We start from the raw sequence: 27,939 nt of genomic DNA, 5'->3' as shown, positions 1-27,939 counted from the left end.
GAAATGTATTCTTAATAAAAATGACTGAGAGAGAATAGTATATTTAGTATATCATTCATGAATCTTTGGTGCTGCCTGCCTAGCATTCAGAAGGAAGAAAAAAATAGTGGGAAATGCAGAGGACCCGGGTTTGATTCCCAGCACCCATATGGCAGCTACAAACTGTCCTTAACTCCAGTTCCAGGGGAATCTGAAGCCCTCTTCTGACCTCTGTGGCATTGCACAACATGAGTACACTCACATACATGCAAGCAATATACTCATACACATAAAATAATAATAAATAAAATATTTAAAAAAATAAACCTAAAAACAAATACTGCATGAGGAAGCTTAGTGTTTCGTAGTCTTCTTTAAAGTATCAGGAACAGGGGCTGGAGACATGGCTCAGCAGTTAAAAGCACTGGATGCTCTTGCAGAGGACCTGGGTTCAGTTCCTAGCACCTACATGGTGGCTAACAGCCACCTGTAACTCCATTTCCAGAGGATCCAATGCCCTCTTCTGACATGGAAGAGACTGACTTTTTGTCCAGGAGAGGACTGGGAGCCTAGTGTGGTGAAAGCCCTGGGTTTGTCCCCAACACCACATAAACAGAGCGGTGGTATATGTCTGTAATCCCAGCACTTGGGGAGGTAGAGGCAGGAGCATCAGGAGTTCAAATCCATCCTTACCTGTATAATGAGTTTGAATTTGAGGCTAGCTTGGGTATATGAGACCCTCTCTCAAAAACAGAAAACAAAACAAAACACAGAAAAATGTTCAGGAGATTAAAAAAAAAAAAAAAGGTGCCATACTTTGCATCTTCTTCTATAAATTGATATTTCTCCCCATTCAAAATTGATTTTCAAGATCTATCCAGTCATATATGTAGATGTAGCTCATTGATTTTTACTACCTGTTTGTTATCCATTCATAAATAAACATGGTTTCTTTCCTTACCTGTTCTTCTGGGTGAGAGGTAGTTGTTTCTCCTTTTTCTCTGTGATAAACAGTGCTTTAAAAAAATCGTTTTGAAATTTTTATTTTACATTTATTTGTGTGGGGAGTTGGTATGTGCTGTTGTGTGCATGTGGAGGTCAGAGGATAACTTGTGGGCGTTACTTCTCTCCTTCCACCATGTGGGTTCCACCATGTGGGTTCAGGTCATCAAGCTAGGCAGCAACAGCCTTTACGTGCTGAGCTATCTCACCAGACCTTGAAAATCTTTTTATGTGGTCCTTGTGTTCATATACAAAAGTTTTTACTCCTAAAGTAGATTTCTGCAAGTAATATTGCATAGTTTTAACAAGATCTAATGAGGTATGCACCTAAATGCAAATATTCTTGTTTGTAAGGAAGAAGACATGGACAATTAGACACAAAGTATATGAGCAGGAATTTTATAGAAAATGAAAATGGCCTGTAAGTACAAAAAGATACTTGATTTCACTGTCACTCAAGAAAAAGAAAAAGCAATATAGAATTTTATTTTTTAAATTTTATTTATTGTGGGTAGAGGCTAGAGGACAACGTTGTGGAGTTGATTCTCTCCTCCACCCTTACATGGTTTCTGGGTTGACCTCAGGTGCTAGGCTTAAGAGGCAAGTGCTTTTAAGGCATCTCACTGGCCGAATATCAAATTTTAAACCCAGAAGATTGGTGGGAATTAATCATTTGAATGACTACATTGTTGGGCTGCTTTTTTTTTTTTTCCCCTTTGCTGAAGGGATATGAATTGGCATAGCTTCTGTAGAGTACCAGATGTGGAGGGCTGGTATTGGTAAGGAGAGACACCAACTGTCTTCCCAGCATCCCATGTCTAGGTGGCTACTCCAGGTATGTAGTGTACTCAGAGTGTTATCAGTCCTTGCCATCATCTACTTGTACAACATTTTCATCACCTTCAAAGGAAATCACAAATGGCACTAGCAGTTACTCCTCCCCTGTCCCCTGGCAGCCACCTTTTAAAAGGAACCCTACACTGTGTGGCTCCCATCTGAATAGGCCTACTTGATTTTTTTTTAATATTTTATTTATTATTTTTATTTTATGTGTATGCATGTATTGCCTGCATGTATGTGAGTGCACCCATGTGGTGCAATGCCACGGAGGTCAGAAGGGGGCATCGGATTCCCCTGGAACTGGAGTTAAGGACCGTTCGTAGCCGCCATGTGGGTGCTGGGAATTGAACCGACGTCTTCTGCAAGAGCAGTCAGTGCTCTTAACCGCTGAGCCATCTCTCCAGCCCTTGATTCTTTTTTAAAAATATTTTATTTTATGTATATGAGTGTATTGCCTGCATGAGTGTAAGTGCACCCATGTTGTGCAATGGAGGCCAGAAGAGCTGCCTCAAATTTCCCTGGAACTGGAGTTACAGACAGTTGTTAGCCATCATGTGCATACTGAGAATTGAACCTAGGTCCTCTGCAAGAGGGGTCAATGTTCTTAACTGCTGAACCATCTTTCCAGCCATAGTTGGTTCTTTTATCTGATGAGCAGTATTTCATAGCCAGGAGGAACCATGGATTATTTAAGTAATCTTTATTGGTGGATATTTAAGTTTGTTTTTCTTTTGTTTATTGAGACAGGGTCTTGCTATGCAGCCCAGGCTCATACTTGGTGTGTTCCACCAAAGAAAACATACAAATTTTAATTTTTGGTTTTTTGTTTTGTTTTTGTTTGGTATGTCCTGGGAATGGAACCCAGGACCTTGTTTATGCTAGGCAAACTCTCTATTTCGCCTGAGCCTTGTTTTCTTTCCTACAGATACAGTGAGGCCCATGCACCCTTGTATGGGCCTCTCAGAGCATATGTAAATAGTATTTCTGTATGACAGATACAAAGAAATTATATAACTAAGTTGAAGGACATTTAATATTTAAGTAATGCCAAGTGCAAGAAGCCTGACACAGAAGGCTACTTGCTGTGGGATTCCATTTATATGAAATGTCCACAGTGGACAAATCCAAAGAAAAACAGAAAGTAGATCTAGTGACTGCCAGGAGGCAAGAAAAAGGTGAAATTAAGGGTGACTACTGGTGACTCTGGAATTTCTTTGGAAGGTGAAAAAAATATTTTGGAATTAGATGGTGGTGATAGTTGTTCAACATCCTAGAAATATTAAAAACCACTGAATTGCACATTTAAAGTCGGGTTTTTTTGTTTGTTTTGGTTTGGTTCTTTTGAGACGGTCTCCTTGTAGCCCCAGCTAGAACTCACTATTGAGACCAGGCTGGCCTTGAGCTCACAGAGTCTGCCTGCCTCTGCCTCCCAAGTACTGGGATTAAAGGCATGTGCCATCATGGCTGGCTTAAAGTAGTAAATTTTATGTAGGTAAATTTTTTCTCAAAAATTCAAATACATAAATGCCTTCCAGAAGTGTTGTTCTGATTTAACTTACAACCACAGTGTGTAAGAATACCTGCTGTTGCATGTCCTTTCCAACAATGAATATCATCGTGTTTAAAGTTCTGCTAACCTGATTTTTTAAAAAATAGATTTTTTTTTTTTTTTTTTTTTTTTTTTGGGACAGGGTCTTCCTCTAGCCCCAGCCGTCCTGGAACTCACTATATAGACCAGGCTGGCCTTGAACTCAGAGATCTGCCTGCCTCTGCCTCCGAGTGCTGGGATTAAAGGTGTGCACCACCACGCCCGGCTAAAAATAGATGTTTTTAAAATTTGCATTTCTTTGTCATGGGGCTGAGCATCTTCCATGGATTAACTGGCCATTTGTATTTCTTCTTTCTCTACAGCAGCTGTTTATTTACTTGTCCCATTCTACTATATTGCTTATCTTTTTCTGACTAATTTCTAGGAGCTCAATATGTTAATGTTAGCCACCTTTAGTCTGTTGTTACAATCAGACTTTAGAATGCTTTGACCAAACACTGTTGTACACATCCTCTCTTGTCTGGTATTTTTATGGATTTTTGTTTATAGGTTTAAAACCTTGATCCATCTGGAATTTAGTGACTGTGTGTGGTAGGGATGTTATAGATAGATAGATGGATACCTTTTAAAAAAATCTTTGTTTTATTAAAACCTGTTTAGAACATTTGGTCTAGTTTTCCATGCATATACACAGAGGAAGTTGTTACTACTCAGAAAGAGATTCCTTTTAACTTATTTTAGAAATTTCAGGTAGTTTGGCCCAGCTCCTTGGGAATTTGAGGCCAATCTGAGCAATATAGAAGATTCTTCCTACCCATGAAGAAAAATTTGTTTAAATAGTAAGCTTTTAATTTTGAGGTGGGTTTTTTGGTTTGGTTTGGTTTGGTTTTTTTTTTTTTTTTTTTTTTTTTTTTGGTCTTTTTGAGACGGTCTCCCTGTAGCCCCAGCTGACCCAGAACTCACTATGTAGACTGGCCTCAAATTCACAAAGACCTGCCTGCCCGCTTCTGCCTCCCAAGTACTGGGATTAAATGTGTGTGCCACCATGCCCGGCCTGTGAGCTTTTAATTTTGTAGTACCGGGGATTAAACCCAGGTAAGTAGGCACTCTACCACTGAGCAGTACCCCCAGCCCAAAGGCAGCTAAAGGCAAATTTAGAAGATTGTTTACCTCATGAAAGAATTTAGTATTTTTTGTATTTTTTCAAACTACATTTTTATTTTGTGTGTATGTATGTATCACTGCTATAACATGCATGTGGAGGTCGGAGGACAACTTGCAAGAGTCACTTCTCTTCTTCCATCATGCAGATCCCAGGGATCTAACTCAGGTTGCCTGGCTTAGCAGCAAGTACCTTTACTCACTGTGCCATCTTGCCATCCCAAGAATTTGATCTTAATTGTCATTTCCTTAAAGTGATATTGATAATTGTTTTGTTTGTTTTAGTTTTAAAGATTGAACCTATGGCTTTTTTGCTTGCTAAGATATACCAGTAAGCTAAACCCTCAGCCTTCTGCCTTCTTGAATTTAAATTCAAATGATTTATGAAGGGTGGGGTGTAGACTCTGAAATTTTAGGTAATTTAGGGGTTTCTCTTTAATAGGAATACTAAGTGATGAATATAAAATTAAGCACAGACCCACACAGCTGCAGAGTATTGAAATCCCAGCATCCTTACTTTCACAGTAAATTCACCTTGATGTTATCAGAATGCTTCTGTTACATAAAAAGATGAGGAATAGTCATCTCCATCTATAGAGTGCTATGACTTTCTTTTATATCTACCACTACAACATCAGCATTGTTTTTTAAATTCTTTTGTTTTTTAAATAAACATTTAAGAGCAGACACATCAAGGTGACTCTAATGTGAGTAGAGTTAGTTCAGTGGAGAAGTTTTTTCAGCAGAGTCTTGGCCATCTGTGCATTGCTCAAATAATATATTTGATCAGTGGAGTAGCAGGGAGCTTGGCATAATTCAATAATGGGGGTTGTTAATCTTGTAAACCTTTGAAACCTTAATTTACAACTTTAACTTTGCATATCTACTTACTTTTGCATTAAATTTTGGTCGGCATTGTTGAAAGGTTTGCAAATGCAACTTATAGGGCTTTCATTTGTTGGGCCCCCGGTCTGGGGTACCCAACGTCCACGGAAGGTCGCACCCCAATGACTCAGTCCCAAAACCAGGAGATGCAACAAGCAAGAGGATTTTAATCGTTTGCGCAGATGGGCTTCTGCCTCACTCGGAGAGAGAGCAGCAGCCCAGAGCTCAGCTTACAGGCTTCTTTTAAAGGCAAAAACCACAAACCAAAACCGGCAGCAGTGGGAGGGGGTCGGCAGCAGTGGGAGGGGGAAGTTTCGGGTGATTTTCAGCTTGTGCACAGAGCATGAAAAGGTCAGCTTTTTCTCAGTAGTTAGATTTTACATCTTACTTCCTTGTACAGCTTCCCAGAATATTCTTCTTTGGTCTGGGGGACTTGGTTTGAATCCACTTTGACCTGGGGGGGTCTTTAGTTTGATTTCATCACATTCACATTCTATGTGGTCCTCAATGCAAAAGACAATATAATGATCATCCCTGACTTTGACTAGGAGCCAGCACCACTCCAAATGCTTGCCTTGCTTTCTCCCCTTCTCCATGAAGCAGGTACCATTTTGCCCCATGCTTTACAGGAGAGGAAACCGAGGTTTAAGAGAAGAGTAACTTGTTTAAACTTTCAAGCTAGTACTCTAGAACCCCCTTTTCAATATCCTCCAAAGCCAGTGCTCTCATTTGACAAAACAGGCTTGGAAAGGCTTGAGATCTTTTGATACCTAGTTGAATGGGTCAGAGATAGTTCCGAGTCACACAGCTATTAAATGATAGAACTGGAACAGAACCTTGAACAGCCTGCCCTCAGGTCCTCCTTCCTGGATTCTGCAGCTCTCCCTCCAGAATGCTTGGCAAACCTTCATACAGTTAAAGCTTCATCTCCGGACCTCCCAGAAGTAAGGAGAAACAGGTTCCCTCTAGTTTTATTTCTTCCTGAGTATTAGAGATTGATCTAAGAGTCTTGGGCATGCCAGGCAAGTGCCCTACCACTGAACCACATCCTCAACTCCCAGTTAAGAGCACTGATTACTCTTCCAGAGGACCCAGGTTTGGTTCTCAGCACCTTCATAGTAGGTAGCAACTATCTATAACTACAGGGAATCTGATACCCTTTTCTGGCCTCTGCAGGTATTGCATGACATGGGTGCACTTACCTACACACAGGCAGAACATTCATAATTTTTTTTTTTTTTTTTGGTCTTTTTGAGACAGGGTCTCCCTGTAGCCCCAGCTGTCCTGGAACTTACTATGTAGACCAGGCTGGCCTTGAGCTCACAGAGATCCGCCTGCCTCTGCCTCCCAAGTGCTGGGATTAAAGGCATGCACCACCACGCCCAACTATAAATTTTTTCAATTAAAAAAAAATCTGTAGACATGTTTAGAAAAAATATGGCATATTTAAAAAATTTTAAACTGGGCATGGCAGCACAGGCCTATAATCTTAGCACTTGGGAAGCAGACATTCAAAGCCAGCCTAAGCCTCATGAGACTCCATGTCAAAAATAAATGAGCCAGGCATGGTGACACAGGCCTTTAATCCCAGCACTTGGGAGGCAGAGGCAGGCCTCCTGGTGAGTTCGAGGCCATCCTGGTCTACATAATGAGTTCCGGGACAGCTGGGGCTACAGGGAGACCCTGTCTCAAAAAGACAAAATATAAATAATAAATAAATAAATGAATGAATGAATGAATGAAAATATGAAAGTGTTGTAAATTTGACAAATTAATTCCTTTACCACTCAAAAAACAATTCAATGCAGTTCTGTTGTAAGATAATCATGAAATGAAATTTTTGCATTATTTATTTTTATTATATATATATTTATGAGTATTTTGTTTACATGTTGTATGTATGTGTACCAAATGCATGCCTGGTGCTGGCAGAGGCCAGAAGAGGGTGTTAGCTTCCCTGGAACTGGAGTTACAGATGGTTTTGAGCTGCCTTGTAGATGTTAGGAATTGACCTTAGGTTTTCTACAAGAGCAACAAGTGCTTTTATTTCCTAAGTCATCTAATTATTAAATTTTTTAAAAATTTATTATATTTTATTTATTTTTATTTTATGTGTATGAGTGTTTTGCCTGGATGTGTGTAAGTGCACCCATGTTGTGCAGTGTTCACGGAGGTCAGAAAAAGGTGTCAGATCCCCTAGAACTGGAATTAGGATGGTTGTTAGCTGCCATGTGGGTGCTGGGAATCGAACCCTGAGTCCTCTGCAAGAGCAGCTAGTTCTCTTACACTGAGCCATCTCTCCAGCCCCTGAATTATTAAACTTTTAAGAATATTACTGTCAGGGTGTTATGAAAAATAAGACATTATTTAAAGTTGTTGTGCCTTTAGTTTTTTTATTAGCAAGATGACTCAGTGGGTAAAGGTGCTTACCACGAAGTCTGATCTCCTGGGTTCAATTCCCAGGACCCATGTGGTGGAAGGAGAAAACTGACTCCTACAAGTTGCCCTCTAACCTTCATACATGTGCAGTGGCATATGTGTACCAACACTCCCCCCATGTTAACAACAACAAAAACAAAATAATAGGGTTCAATATGATATTTCAGACATGTATATCATGTACTTTGAACAGATTTGCCCTTCATTTTCTTCTTTTGTCTTATCCCACCCCAACTTGTTCCTGTCCTCTTCTCAAATAGACCCTTTCTGCTTTCATGTCATATATAATATATACATACACATTTACATGTGTGTATAGATATAGTATGTATGTGTGTGTTTAAATCTAGATTTCTCATGAGAGAAAAGGTGTTGTTTCTCTTTCTGAGTCTAGTTTATTTTGCTTAACATGATCTGTAGTTCAGTCCGTTTTCCTGCAAACAACATAATTTTATTCTTTTTTTGGGTCTTTTTGAGACAGGGTCTCCCTGTAGCCCCAGCTGTCCTGGAACTCATTATGTAGACCAAGCTGGCCTTGAACTCACAAGAGATCCACTTGCCTTTGCCTCCCAGGTGCTGGAATTAAAGGCGTGTGCTACCACGCCTGGCAAATATTTTATTTATTATTTTTATTTTATGTGTATGCATGTATTGCCTGCATGTAGGTAAGTACACCCATGTCGTGCAGTGCCCACGGAAGACAGAAGAGGCTGTCGGATCCCCTGGAACTGGAGTTACGGACAGTTAGCTGCCATGTGGGTGCTGGGATTCAAACCCGGGTCTTCTGCAAGAACAGTTAGTGTTCTTAACCACTGAGCCATCTCTCCAGCCCCTATTCTTCTTTTTGACTAAATAAAACCCCTTTGTTTGCTGGGCATGGTGATGCACACTTTGGGTCCCAGCACTTGGGAGGCAGAGGCAGCATCCTGATTCAATTTGGTGAGACATAAGACCAGCAGCTTTGTGCCTGACCTTTCATTTTACTAGTATTGGTGGCTAGAACTAAGCCTTGTTTTGGGTCAGGATGGCTCGAACAAGATGGTTAGTGGGTATAAAAGCACTTACTGCCAAGCCTGAAAGGCCCAATGAGTTCAATTCCTGGAACCCACATGATAGAAGGATCCTGAAAGTTGTTTTCTGTTCTCCACACACACACGTTTGCTATGGCACGTCCCTCCCCAACAAATAACTGTAAAAGACAGATACCACAGAATGCTGACTGATAAGAAACAGTCTTTGATTTTATATTCTACTCGGTGTCTCTCCCCCCTCCCCCCTTCTCCTTTTTAAAATTTTATTATTTTTATTTTATGTGTATGTGTAAAAATAATTTATTATTTAAATTTTATTATTTTTATTTTATGTGCATGTAGGTAAGTGCACCCGTGTCGTGCACTGCCCTCCGAGGTCAAAAGAAGCTGTTAGATCCCCTGGGACTGGGTTACCAACAGTTGTTAACTGCCATTTGGGTGCTGGGATTCAAATCCGGGTCTTCTGCAAGAACAACCAGTGTTCTTCACTGCTGAGCCATCTCTCCAGCCCCCTCTTTTCTTTTTTTAAAAAGGTTGTTCTTGCAGAAGACCTGTGTTTGAATCCCAGCACCCACATGGCAGCTAACAACTGACCATAGCTCCAGTTCTTCTGTCCTCCGTGGGCATTGCACGACATGGGTGCACTTACCTACATGCAGGCAATACATGCATACACATAAAATAAAAAATAATAAAATATTTTTAAAAATTTGTTCCTATTGAATTTTTGTGTATTTCATACACAAAACAATCTTAATCATCTTTATACCCCCATCCGCACTTGCACCCTCCTATAGCGCCCCCCCCAACTGGAGTCCATATATTCTGTCATCCCTGTTATAGCCCACTGTGTCAAGTCACTGTCCCCAGACATTCCCCAGTGCAAGTCCATCCACTGTGGTCTAGTCAGCCTATCTAGAGTCCCTTGTTTTAAGAAGATCAGCTCTTCTTCACCTAGCAGCAATCAGTTGCCAATATTTCTTCAGATAAGATTGGGGTCTGCTGTTCATTTTCCCAGTTCTATGCTGGGTTTTTGTCTGTTGAGAGTGCATGGGACTTGTGTATGCTGACACCATTGCCATAGAACCATATGAGCAGGTTTCCAGGCACTTGTAGGACTCTGTTTCCATATGGTTGTACATATACAATCTTCCCCCCCCTCTTCCACGATGGTCCCTGAGCCTTGGGAGGGTGAAGTTTAATATACTGGTCATACATGGACATTGTCTATGAATTGCTTAGGCCTAAGTGACACGTTTACAATGCAACCTCTACACCTAAGGGTCATGAAACAGAACAGGGATAAAGAAGAGGATACTAATGAATCTCTCAGTTCTCATTAATGAAGCTTTCTTATGCAGCAGAGGGCCAGGAACACAAAAGGTCACAAATGGCCAAAGTGTAGAGATCAAAGGTCTGCTGAATGCTGGTCCTTGGATAGCTCCCCTGTATTAGACTTCTTTGCTTTTCTTTTTGAGACAGGGTCTTACCATGTAGCACTGACTGGCCCGGAACTTACTATGTAGACCATACTGGTTTTAAACTCACAGCTGCCTCTGCCTCCTGAGTGCTGGGACTAATGTTGTATACCACCACACCTGGTCCACAAGTCTCTTTTTAGACCTGATGCTACGGGTTGAACCCAGGACCTTATACTAGGCAAGTGCTTTGCCACTGAGCCCCATTCCATCTCTATTCTTTGTTTTTGGATGATCCTCTGGCCAGACTTAAGTTTTCTAAGAAAGTTTTTTTTTGTTTGTTTGTTTTTTAAATCAGAGAATAAACGTTGTCTCTAGGGGAATATATTAAATTACAGGGCTCATTTCCAGCCCCACTAGTGACTTGCTCTGTAGCTTTTGTTGTATCAGTTAACCTTTTACTTGTTTCTTTATGTAGTAGGAATGAGTGTTGATATCAGATCTTTCCAAAGCAATTTTTAGTGCCTTGAGCAAAAGGTATTAAAAATATTGCTTACATAGTTATCCAGTCCCACCTAGCAATTGCTTCCAATTATCAGCCATTTAGAGACATTTGTAGGTAAGACTCTTATCACACTTTTCTAATCACAACTTCACAGTTGTGTTTTGTTGTTTCCATTCGAAAGCTAATGTTTTGGAAGTGACTGCTTTCTTTGAGGGCTAGAAAACACTGTATTTCCATACAAATGTCACATTCTTACTAGCACATCACCCATCCATCCCTTATGGGATTTTGTAATTGTGCTCATAGATATAATCAACTTTATATTTTCATTCAAGGATAACAAACTGGCATGGTTGAAATCTTGACTTGTCATCAGAATTGAATTGCTCCCTGGAGTTGGGAAGAGGAGGTACCAACTAAGTTGAGCCTTGTTCAGAAATAGCAGTAGTCCTTAGAATTTCAATCACCTGCTCTCTTTTCTTCTTCTTCCAGTATGGTGACTATGATCCCTCTGTGCACAAGCGGGGATTTTTGGCCCAAGAGGAATTGCTTCCAAAAAGGGTAAGAAATCAAGTTTCCTATTTGGGAAATAGTGAGTAGAGGAAAGCCACTGAAGGACTTGAAGGAATGTTGGAAATACATGGCAAGCACATTTTCATAAATAGTTCATAATCTTGAGTAAAAAGTATGGAATCTTAGTTAAACATATTTGCTTATTTAACCAGTGTGTATGTGTAGTGCTTTGTGCATGCCAGTGAGTGAAGGTATGTGCATTCTCACACACATGCATTGTCCAGAACAGGACTTCAGGTGTCTTCCTCTCTTATTCGCCACCTTGCTGCTTTGAGACAAGGTCTCTCACTGAACCTGAAGCTTGCCATTTAGGTTAGGCTGGCTGGATAGTGAGTTTCAGGATCTGCTTATCTCTGTCCCCTAATGCATGTGTACAGCAATGCCTGACTTTTTATATGGGTGCTGGAGATTCAAACTCAAGTCCTCATGCTTGTAAAGCAAGCATTTTTACCTACTAAGCCTTCTCTCGAGCCCGTATTATTATTTTTTGAGACAGACTTTTGTTGCCTCAGTCTCCTGAAATTGTGATTACAGATATGTACCACTGCACTCAGCTTTCTCTCTTAAGCATATTTTTAAAAAGGTTCCACTGGGCATGGTTGTATACATCTGTAATCCCAGTTTTCAGGAGGCAGAGGCCAGTCTGGGCTACAGAGTGAGGCTGTATCTAAAAACAGCAAAGGTTTGTGGAATTAATGCTGAGCTGCCAGGAAAAGTATGGCCTGTAAATATTTCTCTGATATGTGGCAATTCTTTTCTCTTTTTCTTTTTCTTTTTATCTTTTTGACAGCTGGCCTGGAACTTGCTATGTAGACCAGGCTGGCCTTAATGTCACAAAGGTCCACCTGTTTCTGCCTCCCAAGTGCTGGGATTAAAGACCTGCACCAGTATGCTCAGCTTTTATGTGGCAGTTTCTAAAGGTGGTTGAGTGGCATTGATTCAAGCGAGGTATGAGATCTGTGTGTGTTCAGCATGGGAAATTAAGCTCTTTGGGGTGGAAGAGAATATGAGGTTGTGGAGGACCTTGTGGCTTTTAATCTTCAGCCTTGTTCATCTTATGCATTAACCACAGAAGCAGGGCCTCACTCCCTTTGGGTGCTTCCCATCTTACAGCCCTGATCATCTGTCACTGGGTAATAAAGACCACTCCTCACCCTTCCTGCCTTTATCTTTGCTTTGATGACTTCTGTGTAGGCGAAAGCTGAAAGTGAGTGAACATTGCTCCACTGCCAGAAGTGGTCCTCAAATACACAGTCCAGGCAGGAAGAGGGGGCACCACTAGCCCAGGAGTATAGCTAGGTCTGAGGAATTCTGCAGCTTGCAGGTTGATCCTCCAAGGAAATGGAGGATCTTGTTTATATACCCACCTCTACTTGTGACTCTCTCTGCATGCTTTTTAAAAATAGCTTTGCTATTTTGTAAAAATGATCTATAATTATAAAAATGGCAAACAATACCCAGACATTCTTTGCATGTGGGTTTTTTCTTTTGCTCTTTTTGGTAGGTAATAAATCTATATCAGATGACTCCGGAAATGTGGGAGGAGAGAATTACTGCTTGGTATGCGGAGCACCGAGGCCGAGCCAGGTGAGGCTGCTTCATCCTTGGTTTATACATTTCTTTATGACCTCCCCCATCCCCTTAAAGAACTACAAAACTAAGACATGCTTGTTGACCAAAATGCATTCCTGAAGTATATAAAAGGAAAAGAGAGCTGGGAGTGATGTTGGTCTTCAGTTTCATGTGCACATCCTTTTTTCAGTGCATTGCTATAAAATGAACATTCAATAGGCCAGGGAAGTGCTCAGTGGTAGAGCACTTGCCTAGCATTTGCAAAACCCTGGGTTCACTCTCAAATTCATAAAGTTAATTTTAAAAAATATTTTTTTAAATTTATTTTTATGTGTATGAGTGTATTGTGTTTATGAGTGTATTGCCTGCACATGTCTAAGTGCATTTGTATCATGCAGTGCCCACAGAGGTCAGAAGAGGGCATCTAATTCCACTAGAACTGGAGTTAAGGACTTTTTTTTAGCTACCATGTGGGTGCTAGGAATTGAACCCGGATCCTCTGCAAGAGCAGCCAGTGCTCTTAACTGCTGATCCATCTCTCCAGGCCACCATAAAGTTAATTTTTAAAGTGACCATGTGCTCTGCCTACCAAGATGTACAAAACATGTATGTTCAGTGGCAGTTTAGCTTAACATTAGGAATTCTATTGTCTGAAGAAACCATTGTTTTTTTCAGTTCTGTATTAATGACATTTAGAATATCTGTATGCTTTTTTACTTTTATGGAAAGTTCTACCAGTGCCTAGTCTCATATTGTCACACAATTGCACAAGTAAGTCTGAGGGTAGATTCTTAGAAGAGAGTTGGTGGTCAAAGGATAACTAAAATATGAAAATTCATACCTTGTTATTAGTATCCCACTGATAACTTTAGATGTTGATCATCTTTGCATCCGCCTTAATTTTTTCCTGTTCGTCAAATCATCTTCCAACCACATCTTTTTTTAGAAGTTAACATGCATACCATAAAAAAATGACAGATCAGGGGCTGGAGAGATGGCTCAGCAGTTAAGGGCACTGACTGCTCTTGCAGAGAACCTGGATTCAATTCCAGCACCCACATGGCAGCTATGAACTGTCCTTAACTCCAGCTCCAGGGGAATCCGACGCCCTCTTCCAACCTCCGTGGCATTGCACGACACAGGTGTACCCACATACATGCAGGCAATACACTCATACACGTAAAATAAATATAAAATTTTTTTAAATGACAAATCATAAGTATATTGCTTGATTATCACAAAATGATAAGCAAGAAGTAGCCCATGACTTCTCAACTTATTTTTTTCCCAGGGTTAACCAGTTTCCCAATTTTTGCCCATTGAATTTTACTTATTATTGTTATATTATTACTTTGCAGTGTGTTGGATCAAATGTAAGGTCTCTCACATGCTAGTCAACTATTCTATTCCTGATCTATACTGAAGCCCAGCATTGCTCATTTTAAACTTTAGATTAAAAACAATCTTTCTATTTTTCCTGTGTGTTTTTACTCAACTTCATTTTGTAAAATTTGAGTTTGTGGCATGTGACAATAATTTTCTCATTTCTGTGGCTGTGCAGAATTCCAGTATATTAATATATACAAATTATCCATTCTACTATTGAAGGACATTTAGGTTATTGGACTATCTCATGGTTTTTGCTGTTACAATAATGTCAAACAGTTTCCCAATGTAATTGAACCAATTCACATCAGCAGTGTGTGTGATTTCTGGTTCTTCCACCTGCTTGCCGACAGTTGGCATTCTCTCAGGGTGAATTTTTAAAATCCATTTGAGAGCATTTGGAGATGGAGGGGGGCACAAGGTCACAGGGAAGCTGAGTTAAATGTTTGCAATATTATTACCTAGTGGGGAGTTTTCTGCAAGTCATTGCTACTTCAGGAGCTTGCTTTAAATTTGACTTCTAACACAGAAGTAGGTGATCTGGCCTAGGTTTTATGACTGGATAGTTCTTGCCTTAACCTTCAAGAGTACCCCAAGAAATAAAATCAGGAAAGTAGATGCTGTCAGATAGCTTTTAAAGAAAGTTGTTCATCACCAAAACCTAGGTTCAGAAAGTACACAAAGATGGGGCAACAATTTAAATAACTCATTTGAGGGTTGAAAATAACATACTATGTTTTTTGCTTTTTCTTTTTGCCATGCTGGGAATGGAACTCAGGGCTTTGCACATGGTAAGCAAAGCTGTACCACGGAGCTCCGTTCCCAGCCCCCACATTCTTTTCTTTAATCACTTGAGACAGATGTCACTGTTTACCAAGGACAGAGTGTGAAATTGAAGCCAAGAGACAGTGTAATGAGTCTGTTTTCTTATTTTCACAGGATGGGAAATTCTGCTTGTGTTTAATAGACTCTGGGTTGGGAAAAGCTTTCCTGATGTCTGGTCTGGCTCCTATATTCTGCAGGTGTCATAAGGCCAGAGGAGAGGCAGGTTTGGAATACTTGGCAGGTGTCTGTCCTCCACCCTTCTCACTTAGTCCCAGTGATGGTGTTTTCCATTCTCTTCCAGGGATGAAGCTGAAATGGAGTATTTGAAAATAGCTCAGGACCTGGAGATGTACGGTGTGAACTACTTTGCAATTCGGGTGTGTTGATTCCTCCCTGAGTTCCCTGGCTATCAGACACACTGGACCAGGGCTGCATGGCCAAATGTGTTACATATTTGTCCCAGGGTAGTTAGAGTCTTTTTATGGTTCTGTGGTAAAGAAGAGGAAGAAAGAGGGGTCTAGAGCATGGTTTTCTGTTTTGGGACTTCAAATTAGATCAGAAGTAATTAAGTGTCAGTGGCTCCTTCAGAGACTTGAGCCTGGTTCTGTTCTCAGAAGAAACCTGTTGGAATACTGGCAGTATAATGTTTGATTATTCTGGAGCACCTGGAAATAGTGTCTTTCCCTGAGGCCCACGGAAAGTAAGACTGCTCTTATAGATTCCTGATTTGTTTGGGTAGAACTTTTATTCTCACTGTGAGACTAATTAGTTTTCTATTCAGATCATTAATGGTCCCTGAGCCTCTGGGAACCATTGCTTCTGCAAAGAGACATTTGTACTCTGCTCCGGTCTGATCCTAGAGCACGCATGTTTCCTGTGTGTGTCAGGGGGCGGGGGGGGGTTGCTTTTGGTTGCAATGTGTTCACATCTCCCAAAGGAGTACATGAGTTGTACCTTTCTTCACTGGTAGATATATAGATGTTAAGATGATTGGCCACAGATGAGTAACCATTGAACAATCTTCTGTGGTCATCTGCCTTTGTGATTCCAGTTATGCTTTGATTTCCAAAAAGGGTTCTACGACCTTTATGTTAAGTTTGGGTAATTTGAAGAAGCACATCTCCAATATTCCAGGATAGCTTTCAACTAAATACAGCTTTCCTAAATACAGGTTTTTGTGAATTTCTTTGCATAAAAAAATAAGGCACACTGAATGTTTTGGTATAGTAAACAAATGCCTAAATGATGTTCTATAAGAATGCAGAAAGCGGGGGCTAGAGAATACCCAGGTTCAGTTCCCAGCACCCACATGGCAGCTAACAACTGTCTGTAACTCCAGTTCCAGGGGAGTCTGGCACCATCTTCTTACCTCCATGGTCATTGCACAACATGGGTATACTTAACATATATGCAAGCAATACACTCATACACATAAAATTAAAATAATAAAGTATTTTTTAAAAAAGAACACAGAAGGTATTTAAAAAATATTTTTACTATTTTTTTTTAATGTGTATGAGTGTATTGACTACATGTGAATAAGTGCACCCATGTCGTGCAATGCCCTCAGAGGTCAGAAGAGGGTGTCAGAGTTCCCTGGAATTGGAGTTAAGACAGTTGTTAGCTGCCATGTAGGTGCTGGGAATCGAACCCAGGTCCTCTGCAAGAACAGCCAGTGCTCTTAACCGCTGGTCCATCTCTCCAGCCCCAGTATTTTTTAGAGTTTCACTAGGGCTAGTGAGATGACTCAGATGGTAAGGTGCTTACCACCAAGCCTGACAACCTACCTGAGTTCAATCCCTGGAATCCACATGGTAGAAGGAGAAAACTGACTCCTATAAATTGTCCTGATTTCCACAGGCAGCAGAGTGTATGTGCACATCACACAAATAAATAAAGAAATAAATAGTTAAAGAAAAAAATAGTAAAGTTTCAGGGACTGGAGAGATGGTTCAGTGGTTAAGAGCACTGGCTGCTCTTGAAGAGGACCCAGGTTCTATTCCCAGCATCCACATGGCAGCTAACAATCGCCCATAATTCCAGTTCCAGGGGACTCTACACCCTCTTCTGAACTCCATAGGCACTGTGTGATATAGGTGCACTTACACACATGCAGGCAATATACTCATACATACAAAAATAATAAATAAAATATTTTCAAAATTTAACGTTTCATTAATTTGCATCTAACTGATCCGTTTCTTTGAGGTTAGACCAACCTGTGGTTTTTGACAATTCAACTTTTGCCCCATTTGCCAACCACCAACATTCTAGAAAACAAGCATCCTGTGATCTTCAAAAACCAGTTTCTTTTAAAATTATTTTACCTTTTTTTTTTTTTTGCGTTCATTTATTTACTTAACTGGGAGGGAAATAGAAGGCAACTTGCCAGAGTTGGTTCTCTTCCTTCTACCCTGGATTCAGGGATTAAACTCAGGTCACTGGGCTTCATGGCAAGTGCCTTTACTCACTGAGCTATCTTGTTAGCCCAGTGTCTTATTAGGGAATATTTCTACAATAGTTAGGTGAACATAAACAGATTTTTGTATTTTTTTTAATGCTGAGTAATAGACAAAGTTATAGACTATTTTAGTGACTTTTATGTTAGAGATCTTAAATTCTGTCATTAACTAAGGAAGATAAATGCTTAAAACATTTTAATGAAAATTAAATTTTGGGGGGGGGGTCTTTTTGAGATGGGCTCTCTGTAGACCAGGCTGGCCTCAGTCTCACAGAGATCTGTCCACCTCTGCCTCCCAAGTGCCTGGGATTAAAGGCATGGGCCACTATACCGGGCAAATTAAATACATTTTAACTGTACATATCAGTAACATGCCATGTGATTAAGATAATTTCAGAGAGGTTGTTTGTGTTTTCCTCTCTAGTCTCTCGCAGTGTCAGCCGTGATAGGAACAAAGGGTAGAATTCCCTTCGGTTTTTTTGTTTTGTTTTGTTTTTTGTCTTTTTGAGACAGGGTCTCCTTATAGCCCCAGCTCTCCTGAAATCACTATGTAGACCATGCTGGCCTTGAATTCACAAAGTTCCGCCTGCCTCTGCCTCCCAAGTGCTGGGATTAAAGGCATAATTTAAATTAAATCATCAGAAACATAATGAAATATTTGATTTTCCAAAATGTGCTATAGATGTAAGAATATAACCCTCACTTCTGTGAGCATGGCAGTTTTAAAAAAGGTTTGCAGACAAACAGAACACTCATAGCTGGGTGGCAGTGCCCGACTTTAGGTGTTAGAGGGAGTAAAGAGATTTATCTTGGAGTGCTCGCCTCCCCATCTAACACCTGCTGTCAGATTGGTACTTCTGTTACAGCCCAAGCACCTTCTCAGTTTTGTAGATCTGCTTTCCTACCCTTGAGTCTTGGTTCAGTTTCCTTCTTGTCCACAAGGGGTCAAGAGCTATGGTGTCCTTGTGTGTGCAAGGAGTTGCCTTCCATGACAAAGACCAGACTATAGCACTGGCAAATGGGTCTTCCTGTAAGAATGTGGCCAGCAGGTCCATAGCTGGGTCTGTAGTGTGGGTCACAAGGTACTTGCCTCTAGCTACCCTAACTGCTGACCAAGAGTGCTACTAGAGGTTGCATAGCATTCTTATAGTTAGTTGGTGTTTTAAATAGCTTTATTGAAGTGTAATTTGTATATAATTTATTTTTATTTTTCCCCCAACATTTAATTATCAAGCATTTGAAATATATGGGAAACTTAAGTTTTCAGTGAATGGCCATATAAACTCACTACCTAACTGCTGTAGTTAATTATTGTACCATACTGGGGAATGGTATAGTAAAACTACATTGAGATCCAGTCCCAGGACTTAAAATTTTCCTTCTAGCAGTCTTAACAATTTTTGTTAAATTACCCTTCCTTTAGCTACTGAACCAGTGACAGGAGCCTGAGCTCTCGGTGATCTTGTAGGAGATACACAGTTCGCAAAAATGGTACTGTTTTGCCTCTGCCTTCCCCAAATCTGGAAGCTGGAAGCCTCCTGGGTTATAAGACTGCTATGATTTCTGTTGGGACTTGTTGAAACTTGTCAAATATAACAGTGTGTGCCAGATACTTTGGAACGTTGAATAAAATCTCTAGCTGGAAGCTGACAATGGCTGCTCTTTATTGGCTCTGCAGAATAAAAAGGGCACAGAGTTGCTGCTTGGAGTGGACGCCCTGGGGCTTCACATCTATGACCCTGAGAACAGGCTGACCCCCAAGATCTCTTTCCCATGGAATGAAATCCGAAACATCTCTTACAGCGACAAGGAGGTAGGACATTTCTGCCCTAGGGTGCCACTAGTGGCCCAGCAGTCCTGCAAAAGGTCCTTTCCCATCTCTCCTCTTTGCTGAAGCTTCCCCAGTCAGGCCATCTGCTTGTGGTCAATGAAAATCCATTAATTCCCAGGCTTTAGAATTTTGGTTGTTGATTTTAAAGTATTTACAGGACACTATTGGCATCCTTTTTTCAAAGGGCATCTCTAAACTCCTCTAAACTATTGACTAACAAGAGACCAAGCAGCTCAACCTGTCAGGACTAAACCCCAAAGAACAATAAAAAAGAAAACAACATTTTCTGATTATTTGGCTTTCTGTTTCTAGTGGTAAATTCTCTTCGTATTTTAAGTATGGTCTGTATTGAGCCTCTCTCTATGTACTATATTTGATACATGTAGTGGGAAAAAAATGTGTGCGTCATACACATAGGTGTATTTTGGGACTGGAGAGATGGCTCAGCAGTTAAGAACACTGGCTGTTCTTGCAGAAGACCCGGGTTTGAATCCCAGCACCCACATGGCAGCTAACAACTCTCTGTAACTCCAGTTCCAGGGAATCCAATAACCTCTTCTGTCCTCCACCAGCATTGCACAACATGGGTGTACTTACCTACATTCAGGCAATACACGCATACATATAAAATAAAAATTTTTTAAAATTATGTTTTATGTGGATATTTATGTGTGTTTCAGCAGTGACATGAATGAGATCAGGCTACCATGTTTACAGGATTAGAGAATAAGGTTTGAAGAACTTAAATAATTTTCATTAGATTCAGATTTTTTTCTTAATTTTTATTTTATGTGTATGAGTGTATTGCCTGCGTGTATGTATGTACACCCGTGTCATATAATGCCTGTAGAGGTCAGAAGTCAAATTCCCTTGGAACTGAAGTTATGGATGGTTGTTAGACACCATGTGGATGCTGGAAGTTGAACCTGGGTCCTCTGCAAGAGCAACCAGTGTTCTTAACCGCTGAGTCATCTCTCCAGGGCCCCCACCCCCCACCCCGCCAAACTGAGTTTCTTAATCTAGACAGTCTGACTTCTTTTTTGTAGATAGTTATATTGGGAAGTGAGCATTAGGTAGGTCTTTTTGTCAAGCAATTAAGTTGGAAGCTCCACCTGACTTAAAGTAGATGTTCCTTGGTGTGCTATTTCTTCACTTTCCAACTTCCCAAAGGCCATTTACTATATATCACACATTTGTACCCTATATGTTCCCCAAATGTTTGTTTTTGCAGAGAACCAAGTATTATGGCCCCCCGCCTTGTATTGCTTGACACAGCAAACTTTAATATGCCTTCTGCAGGGATGAGGCACTATCATGTTCTATCATGTTAGTATCTTCCACAGAAAACAGACCCCAAGCTGCCTTGGCATAATGGGAAGTGGTTTTTGCTAGTTATGCATGACAGCCATGCTGTCAAAACAGAAGTGTTGGTTAATTTTAAGTGAGCCATTGATTCTTTGTCTACACCCTGGTGTGGCACAGAGCCTGCGGTTTCCCCACTACTTGTGGCTTCCTACTGACAGCTCCAGGGTTTGATAGCCAGGCTAGAAATAAACTCATGAAATTTACAAATAGCAGCCTACACACAAGAGCAGTGCTGCTTCTAAATTAACTTGGCCAAAAGATCATTTTTAAAAAATATTATTTTTTTTATGTGTATGAGTGTAGTGCCTGCATGTAGGTAAGTGCACCCGTGTCGTGCAATGCCCATGGAGGACAGAAGAGGCCTTCGGATCCCCTAGAACTGGAGTTACAGAGAGTTATTATCTGCCATGTGGGTGCTGGGATTCAAACCTGGGTCTTCTGTAGGAACAACTAGTGTTCTCAACTGCTGAGAACATCTCTCTAGCCCAAGATCTTTTTTTTTTGTCCGTTGTGTGCTAATTCCTTATTGGACAGTATAACATGCTAAGAAATAACCCAATAATTTAATTTCTCCAGTATGCTTCTTTTCTAAGCAAGTTGTTGTTCTGTTTTGTGTTTTATATTTGGTGATCCTAAGGATGGAAATCACATGCTGGGGAAGAGCTTTACTACCGAGCTGCACCGCTGGCCCAGTAATTTATTTGTTTGTTTATTTATTTATTTACTTACTTACTTACTTATTTTGGTCTTTTTGAGACAGGGTCTCCCTATAGTCCCAGCTGTCCTGGAATTCACTACGTAGACCAGGCTGGCCTTGAACTCACAGGGATCCGCCTGCCTCTGCTGGGAGGCATAGTGTTGTTTCTGGAGTAATTGGTTGTTAGTCTGGTGCTGGGATCAAAGGCGTGCGCCACCACACCTGGCTTATTTTTATTTTTTTTTAAGGACATCTCTGGACTCTAGGATCTGTCTGATCTCCTCAGTGGTTGAGAATGGCAGTTGACTTTTTTTCTCTTAGCTTCTCTGCCAAGGGTCTGGCCTTGATTTTTCTTACTAAGCTGCCACCCTGTCCTTATCTTTTTCTCCACTTTGATTTCAGGAACTATGTTTCTCTCCTGCAACAGTTCATTTTATTCACACTGTATTCCTTCTATTAACAACTGTTACCAAACTGACCAGTTCAGAGCCTGTATTTATTTGCTCTATCCTATCATGTCAAATACAAATCCTTTGACTCTTATTCCTCACCACCCACCAGCTTCTCTATTAGTCTTAGCCTGTTATATCATTGGGTGTTTTTTGTTTTTGTTTTTGTGTTTTTGAGACAGGGTCTCCCTATAGTGCCAGCTGGCCTGGAACAAACTGTATAGAACAAGCTGTCTTTGATCCCACAGAGATCCACTTGCCTCTGCCTCCCAAGTACTGGGGTTAAGGTGTGTGCCACCACTTGCCAGCTCTCCCCACCCAATGTTAGGGATTGAATTTATTCCCTATTCCTTGCCCTGTCTAGAATGCCCCTCTACCCTGCCTTTTAGCTATTCTGCCATATATTTCAAAGACCAGCTCTAATTGCTCCCTTTTGTGCTGGATCTGCTCGGAACCTCCAGGACATTTGTGATATGTACCACCAATGCATAGTGTTATTTCTGGAGTAATTGGTTGTTAGTCTGGTTCCTACTCAATTTTACAATTGCGCTTTATGAAGGCAGAGATTGTACCTTAGACTTCATGGTTCTACCAGAGTGGCCTCTAGAGTGGGCCCATTATGGGTTTGAATTTCCGGTTGCCAACTATGCCTTCCTCCTAGCCACCCAAGATGGTTAGGGTCATGAGCTTCTGAAACCCCAGATGCCTCTAACTAACTAAGGCTTTATTCCTGGATAGCAGGAAGCCACCAGGACAAGGCATAGCCTCATGCTGGATGGGGGCCAGTGTTGCTGCTGCTTTTGTGGAATTCCCCAATTGGTGGCAAAATTCTAGGCTGTCACACTGAAACCGTTCTACTTCATTTTTTCAGTTTACCATTAAACCACTGGATAAGAAAATTGATGTCTTCAAATTTAATTCCTCAAAGCTTCGTGTTAATAAGCTGGTAAGTTGAGACCCTGGTTTTCATGATTCATAATGTAACTTTTCTGAGAAATTGAATGCTTTTTAAAAATGAATGTCAGCAATATCCAGTGAGATAGTTTTTAGTTTAACCTACAGAGTTAACCTCAATGTGGGGGTGGGCGGGTAGGAACAGAGGCTGGAGATCAATCCTAGGGCCTTATGCAAACCAGGAAACACTCTACCACTGAGGTATATCCCCAAGCCCACCAGTTGCCATGTTGATATGCATTTGAGGGTTTTTTTTTGGTTGTTGTTGTTTTGGTTTGGGTTGTTTTGATTTTTTTGAGACAGGGTCTCCCTATAGCCCCAGCTGACCTAGAACTTGCTATGTAGACCAGGCTGGCCTTGAACTCACAGAGATCCTCCTGCCTCTGCCTCCCCAGTACTGAGATTAAAGGTGTGCACCACCATGTCCAGCCATGATGGAGGTTTTTAATGTGTCAACATTATAACTAAAATTTGTATTTGTCATGACATCATAAATAAAGAGGGAAAACAAGCCTCACACTGGGAAAAGAATAATAATCAGTAAAGAAAATAAACAACCTAGAAAATGGCCAAAAGAAACAAAGCAAGAATTCAACAGCACAGAAAATTAGATTTGGTCAATAAATAGTAAAGATGTTTAACTTCATTAGTATTTACAAAATATAAATCAAAGTGCCAGAGGGAGGGAGCAGGGGAAAAAAAAAAATCAAAGTGCCAGGCATGGTGGTGTATGTCTTTAATCTCAGCACTCGTGAGGCAGAGACAGGCAGATCCCTGTGAGATCAAGGCCAGCCTGGTCTAACATTGAGTTCCAGATCAGCTGGGCTACAGGGAGACCCTGTCTCAAAAAGACCAAAAAAAGAAAAAAAAATTCTATATTTTCTAATAAAAGTTATGTTTGCATTTAAGCCTTTAATCCTCTTGGAGTCAATTTTTTGTTGTGAGTGAGAGGGAACCAGCTTGTTTGTTTCCAAATGAATAACCCTTTGACCAGCCCATCTTGCTGGTTGGGTTTTCCTGCCCTCCCTGATCTGCAATGCCTCATCTTGACTTAGGAGACTGAGGTGCATTGGGAGACATGATAATGATAAAGCCTCCTTTTTTGACTTGTGAATTGTATCTCCTGACTTATCTGAGGCAGCGCCATTTTGCATGTTTCCAAAGCTGAGAGCACCAGAAGCTGTGTTTTATTCCATTCTTTCTTTCTCAGGTTAACTGCCACCCACAAGAGCCCAGGTTGCTGTAGCATGGTACGCTGGTAGGCAGCAAAGTAAATTCTTAGGCTTAACATTTTTCTGCATCTTTGGCCACAGATTCTCCAGCTATGTATTGGGAACCATGACCTGTTTATGAGGAGAAGGAAGGCTGACTCTTTAGAAGTACAGCAGATGAAAGCCCAGGCCAGGGAGGAGAAGGCTAGAAAGCAGGTAAGAAAGACCATTTTTTGTTGGTTGGTTGGTTTGTGTGTGTACCTATTTCTGGAGGACAGAGGTTATCATTAGGAACCATCTACCTTGCCCTTTGAGACAGGGTCTAGACTAGGACCAGGGACTCATTGATTAAGCTAATTTAGCTGGCCAGCAAGTCTCAGGGGTTCATCTTTTTCTCTCTCCCCAGCATGCTCCATACCTGGCCTTTTACATGAGTACTAGGGATCAAACTCAGGTACTCAAGCTTGCACAGCCACAATTTCATCAACTGAGCTAGCTATCTCTACAGTCCCTGATTTGTTTGGTTTTTTAAATATCTTGTTGCTCTGTAGTCCTAGCTGACCTGGTACTCTCTATGAAGCCTAGTTTGACCTCAAATTTTCCTGCCTCGGCCTCCCAAATGCTGGAATCACAGGCATGTATCACCATGCCCAGCCTAAGACATTGTTTTAAGATCAGCAAGGTAGCTCAACAGGGAAAGACACTTACTGTGCAAGGCAGATGACCTTCGGTTGATCCCTGGAATCCACATAAAGGTAGAAGGAGAAAACAGACTTCTGAAAGTTGTTCTCTGACCTCCACACGTACACTGTGTCACACATACAAATAAATAAACATAATAAAAACATTTAAGAGAAATTGGCACCAAATTCTAATAGTGTATCTAAAAGAAGCATTTCTAATCATTTCTGTACTTCGGTGAAGTTAAATGATTATCACAAACTTGGGACAAGGTACCCAGGCAGACTTTGCTCTCCTCTGACCATCTAGTTGTCCTTCTTTTTTTGCCTCCTGTCTCTTCTGCCTGGCTTGTGCCTTTTCTAATTAGGTGGTGATAGACTACATGGTGACATTTCAGTGCTTGCTGTGGAATGCTAATTAGACTCCGGCTGCACTTCCTCACTGCAGGTCAGCCTGGGTACACATCACCCGCTGCAGGGGTGCTGGCAGCACCTATCAACAGACTGGATGAGCTGCATCATTGTTTTCTACTCACAGACCTTCTCTACTCACTGAAATCTACACAACTAATTTTTGAATCTTGCTACTGAGAATATCAATTGTGTATTTGGATGAACTGCTGGATAGAGTAGCGGCAGCTGTAGTTGGCTGCCCTCAGGACTTTACAAGCTCAGAGGTATAATAATTAGTCTTTGTGGTGTTCTCTGATTTGGGAACCCCAGAGAGGCCAGCCCTGGGCATTAGAGAGAAATATCCAGTTTGACCCAGTAAGCTGTCACCTTGCCCTCTCTTTGTTTTCTTCGACAGCAGGCTGTTGGTGTTTTTTAGGATGCTTTATGGGTGATGGAATAAGTTCTGTTGAACAAAAAAATGCTACTGAGCCAGCATGGGGTCATAGTGACAACTTCAAGAACATTCTTTGACCTCGTTCTCAATAGAGGAAATCTTAGAAGTTAGACCTAAAAACTTTAAGAAGAATGAAGGCCTCTGGGCCCTGGCAGAGAATAGAGTAAACCACAGCCCAGTAGAATACATAGTGACCTTGGAGCCAAATCTGACTCTTAGAGTATGTGACTCAGTTTTGTCATCCATTAAGTGGAGCTAGTGATGTCTCTTTTTAGGGGACATTTGTATGTGGAAGTCTTCGTAAGTAATAAACTTCTTTGGAAATAAGAAGACCTTTATTATTGAGGTGAAAGTCTTATGAGAAATAATGCTGGGAACTGAAGGGGGCAACTTGGCCCTTTTTTTTCCAAGAGGAAAATAATAGAGATGGAGATTGTAATTTAGTGGAAATTGAAGAGCAAATTGACAAGCTGTCCCCTGAGATCAAAGAACTTAGAGGATTTTATTGCTTGTCTTCTTTGCATGGTTCTTTCAATTCCAATGCATTTTGGGGTGGGGCTTCATATTTAGAAAAAATGGCCTTGTGGTACTAGAGTTGGAGTGAGATTGAAGCAAGAAGGAAGTAATTAAACATGTTTTCATTATTTAAGGCAGAAAAATAGTATATTGATCATCTCTGACTTCTGCTTTCTGAACTTAATGCCCTAGAATCACAGAGAATTACACTGTCTTAGTCTTGGTCCCCTTATTAAGCTCAGCAGGTGGCCCAGTTAACACAGTGATCCCTGAAGGCCAGGAAATCTAGTGGCAGTGGAGGCTTTGTACTGTTGCCTTAGGATGGGGGCTGTGCTGTGGCTGCTGCAGCTTCCCCTTGTGAAATACACTGTCCCATCTTCTTTGTTAACAGAGGGAGATGTGGAGCTATTATGGTTATAACCATGTGAAAGGGCTGTGGACATTAGAAACGTCAGGGTGGCTCATCTGACCAGATAAGGAGCTGTTTTTCCTAGGGCCCTAATTTGGAGAGGAGGAACCTATATGACTAACCACCAACCACAGGGCAGAGCCATGTGAGGTTTCCTAAATAATGGGAGCATAATAAGATCAGAGCATATTTTGTGCAAGAATGCTTCTTTCCATGTGGAGACTGAGCTTGGGTTTTGTTATTTGTTATAACACTGGTAGAATTTTTTTCAAAGAGCACAGCTTTTAATTCTGCAGCTAGTTTAGAAGGACAGAGGGTAGTAGACAAGAAGAATGACCCAGGCTGCTTAAAGTGAAGAGATAAGAAAAGTCCTCAAAGGAAAGGTTTCACAGACCCTGACCATTGTTGGGTCTCTGAAGCACTGTGACTTGGAATTGGATGTGACTGGGATATGCTCTTTTTCACCCCCAGATGGAGCGGCAGCGGCTTGCTCGAGAAAAGCAGATGCGGGAGGAGGCAGAACGCACCAGAGATGAGTTGGAGAGGAGACTGCTGCAGATGAAAGAAGAAGCAACAATGGCCAATGAAGCTCTGGTGATTTCTGAGGGGTTGGGACTCCCAGAGGTTACACAGGGACTTCTGGAGTTAGAACTCCTGAGAACCTTGAATTTATTTCAGTTATTAAAATACTGATGCCAGGCCGGGCATGGTGGTGCACGCCTTTTATCCCAGCACTTGGGAGGCAGAGTCAGGCGAATCTCTTAGTTCAAGGCCAGCCTGGTCTACATAGCCAGTTCCAGACCAGCTGGGATTGTAGGGAAACCCTGTCTCAAAAAGACCAAAAAATAAAAAAATACTGATGCCTTTTCTTTCTGTCTGTTTGACAGAAGGAAATTTAGGTTAAATTCATATGCACTCAAAACTCCACAGAGTTGCCTTTGAATCAGGATTCATGGTTTTGGCACTACTGACACTTGGGACCTATCATCTGGGTTGTTCTCTGCATTGAAGGATGGTTGCAGTGTTCCTACCTCTACCTGCCAGGTGCCAGTAATATTTTCCCAACCTCAAAAATGTCCCCAAGACTGGGAGTGTACCTCCCTAGCATACCCCAAAATCCCATTGTTATTTATTATTTTTCAAATTTTGGCGGTGAGAGTTGGGGAAGACAGGGCCTCTTGTAGCCCGGGCTTGACTTATACTCAGTATATAACCTTGAACTTTTTTTTTTGTTTTTTTTGAGACAGTCTCCTTGTAGCCCCAAGCTGGCCTGGAACTCACTATGTATGTAGACCAGGCTGGCCTTGATCTCAGAGATATCCCCCTGCCTCTGCCTCACCTGATTGGATTAAAG

The 27,939-nt window shown here is 41.1% G+C and overlaps 1 protein-coding gene across 6 annotated transcripts in view; it reads left to right on the top strand.

Annotated features, from left to right (window-relative positions):
* Nf2 (neurofibromin 2) overlaps positions 1-27,939 on the top strand; it is a 113,666-nt gene that overhangs the window by 62,307 nt on the left and 23,420 nt on the right. For all 6 annotated transcript variants that reach the window (XM_029567352.1, XM_008841083.3, XM_008841084.3 and 3 more), the window contains exons 5-11: positions 11,302-11,370; positions 12,887-12,969; positions 15,467-15,542; positions 19,305-19,439; positions 22,840-22,914; positions 24,236-24,349; positions 27,057-27,179. In XM_029567352.1, the coding sequence (XP_029423212.1) occupies positions 11,302-11,370; positions 12,887-12,969; positions 15,467-15,542; positions 19,305-19,439; positions 22,840-22,914; positions 24,236-24,349; positions 27,057-27,179 (675 nt within the window). The remainder of the gene's footprint in view (positions 1-11,301; positions 11,371-12,886; positions 12,970-15,466; positions 15,543-19,304; positions 19,440-22,839; positions 22,915-24,235; positions 24,350-27,056; positions 27,180-27,939) is intronic.

This window comes from Nannospalax galili, unplaced genomic scaffold (assembly GCF_000622305.1).
Source record: "Nannospalax galili isolate Female #2095 unplaced genomic scaffold, S.galili_v1.0 scaffold259, whole genome shotgun sequence".
NCBI classification, from domain to species: domain Eukaryota; kingdom Metazoa; phylum Chordata; class Mammalia; order Rodentia; family Spalacidae; genus Nannospalax; species Nannospalax galili.
The sequence above is the reverse complement of the archived record's forward strand: the minus strand, read 5'-3'. Positions and strand labels throughout refer to the sequence as shown.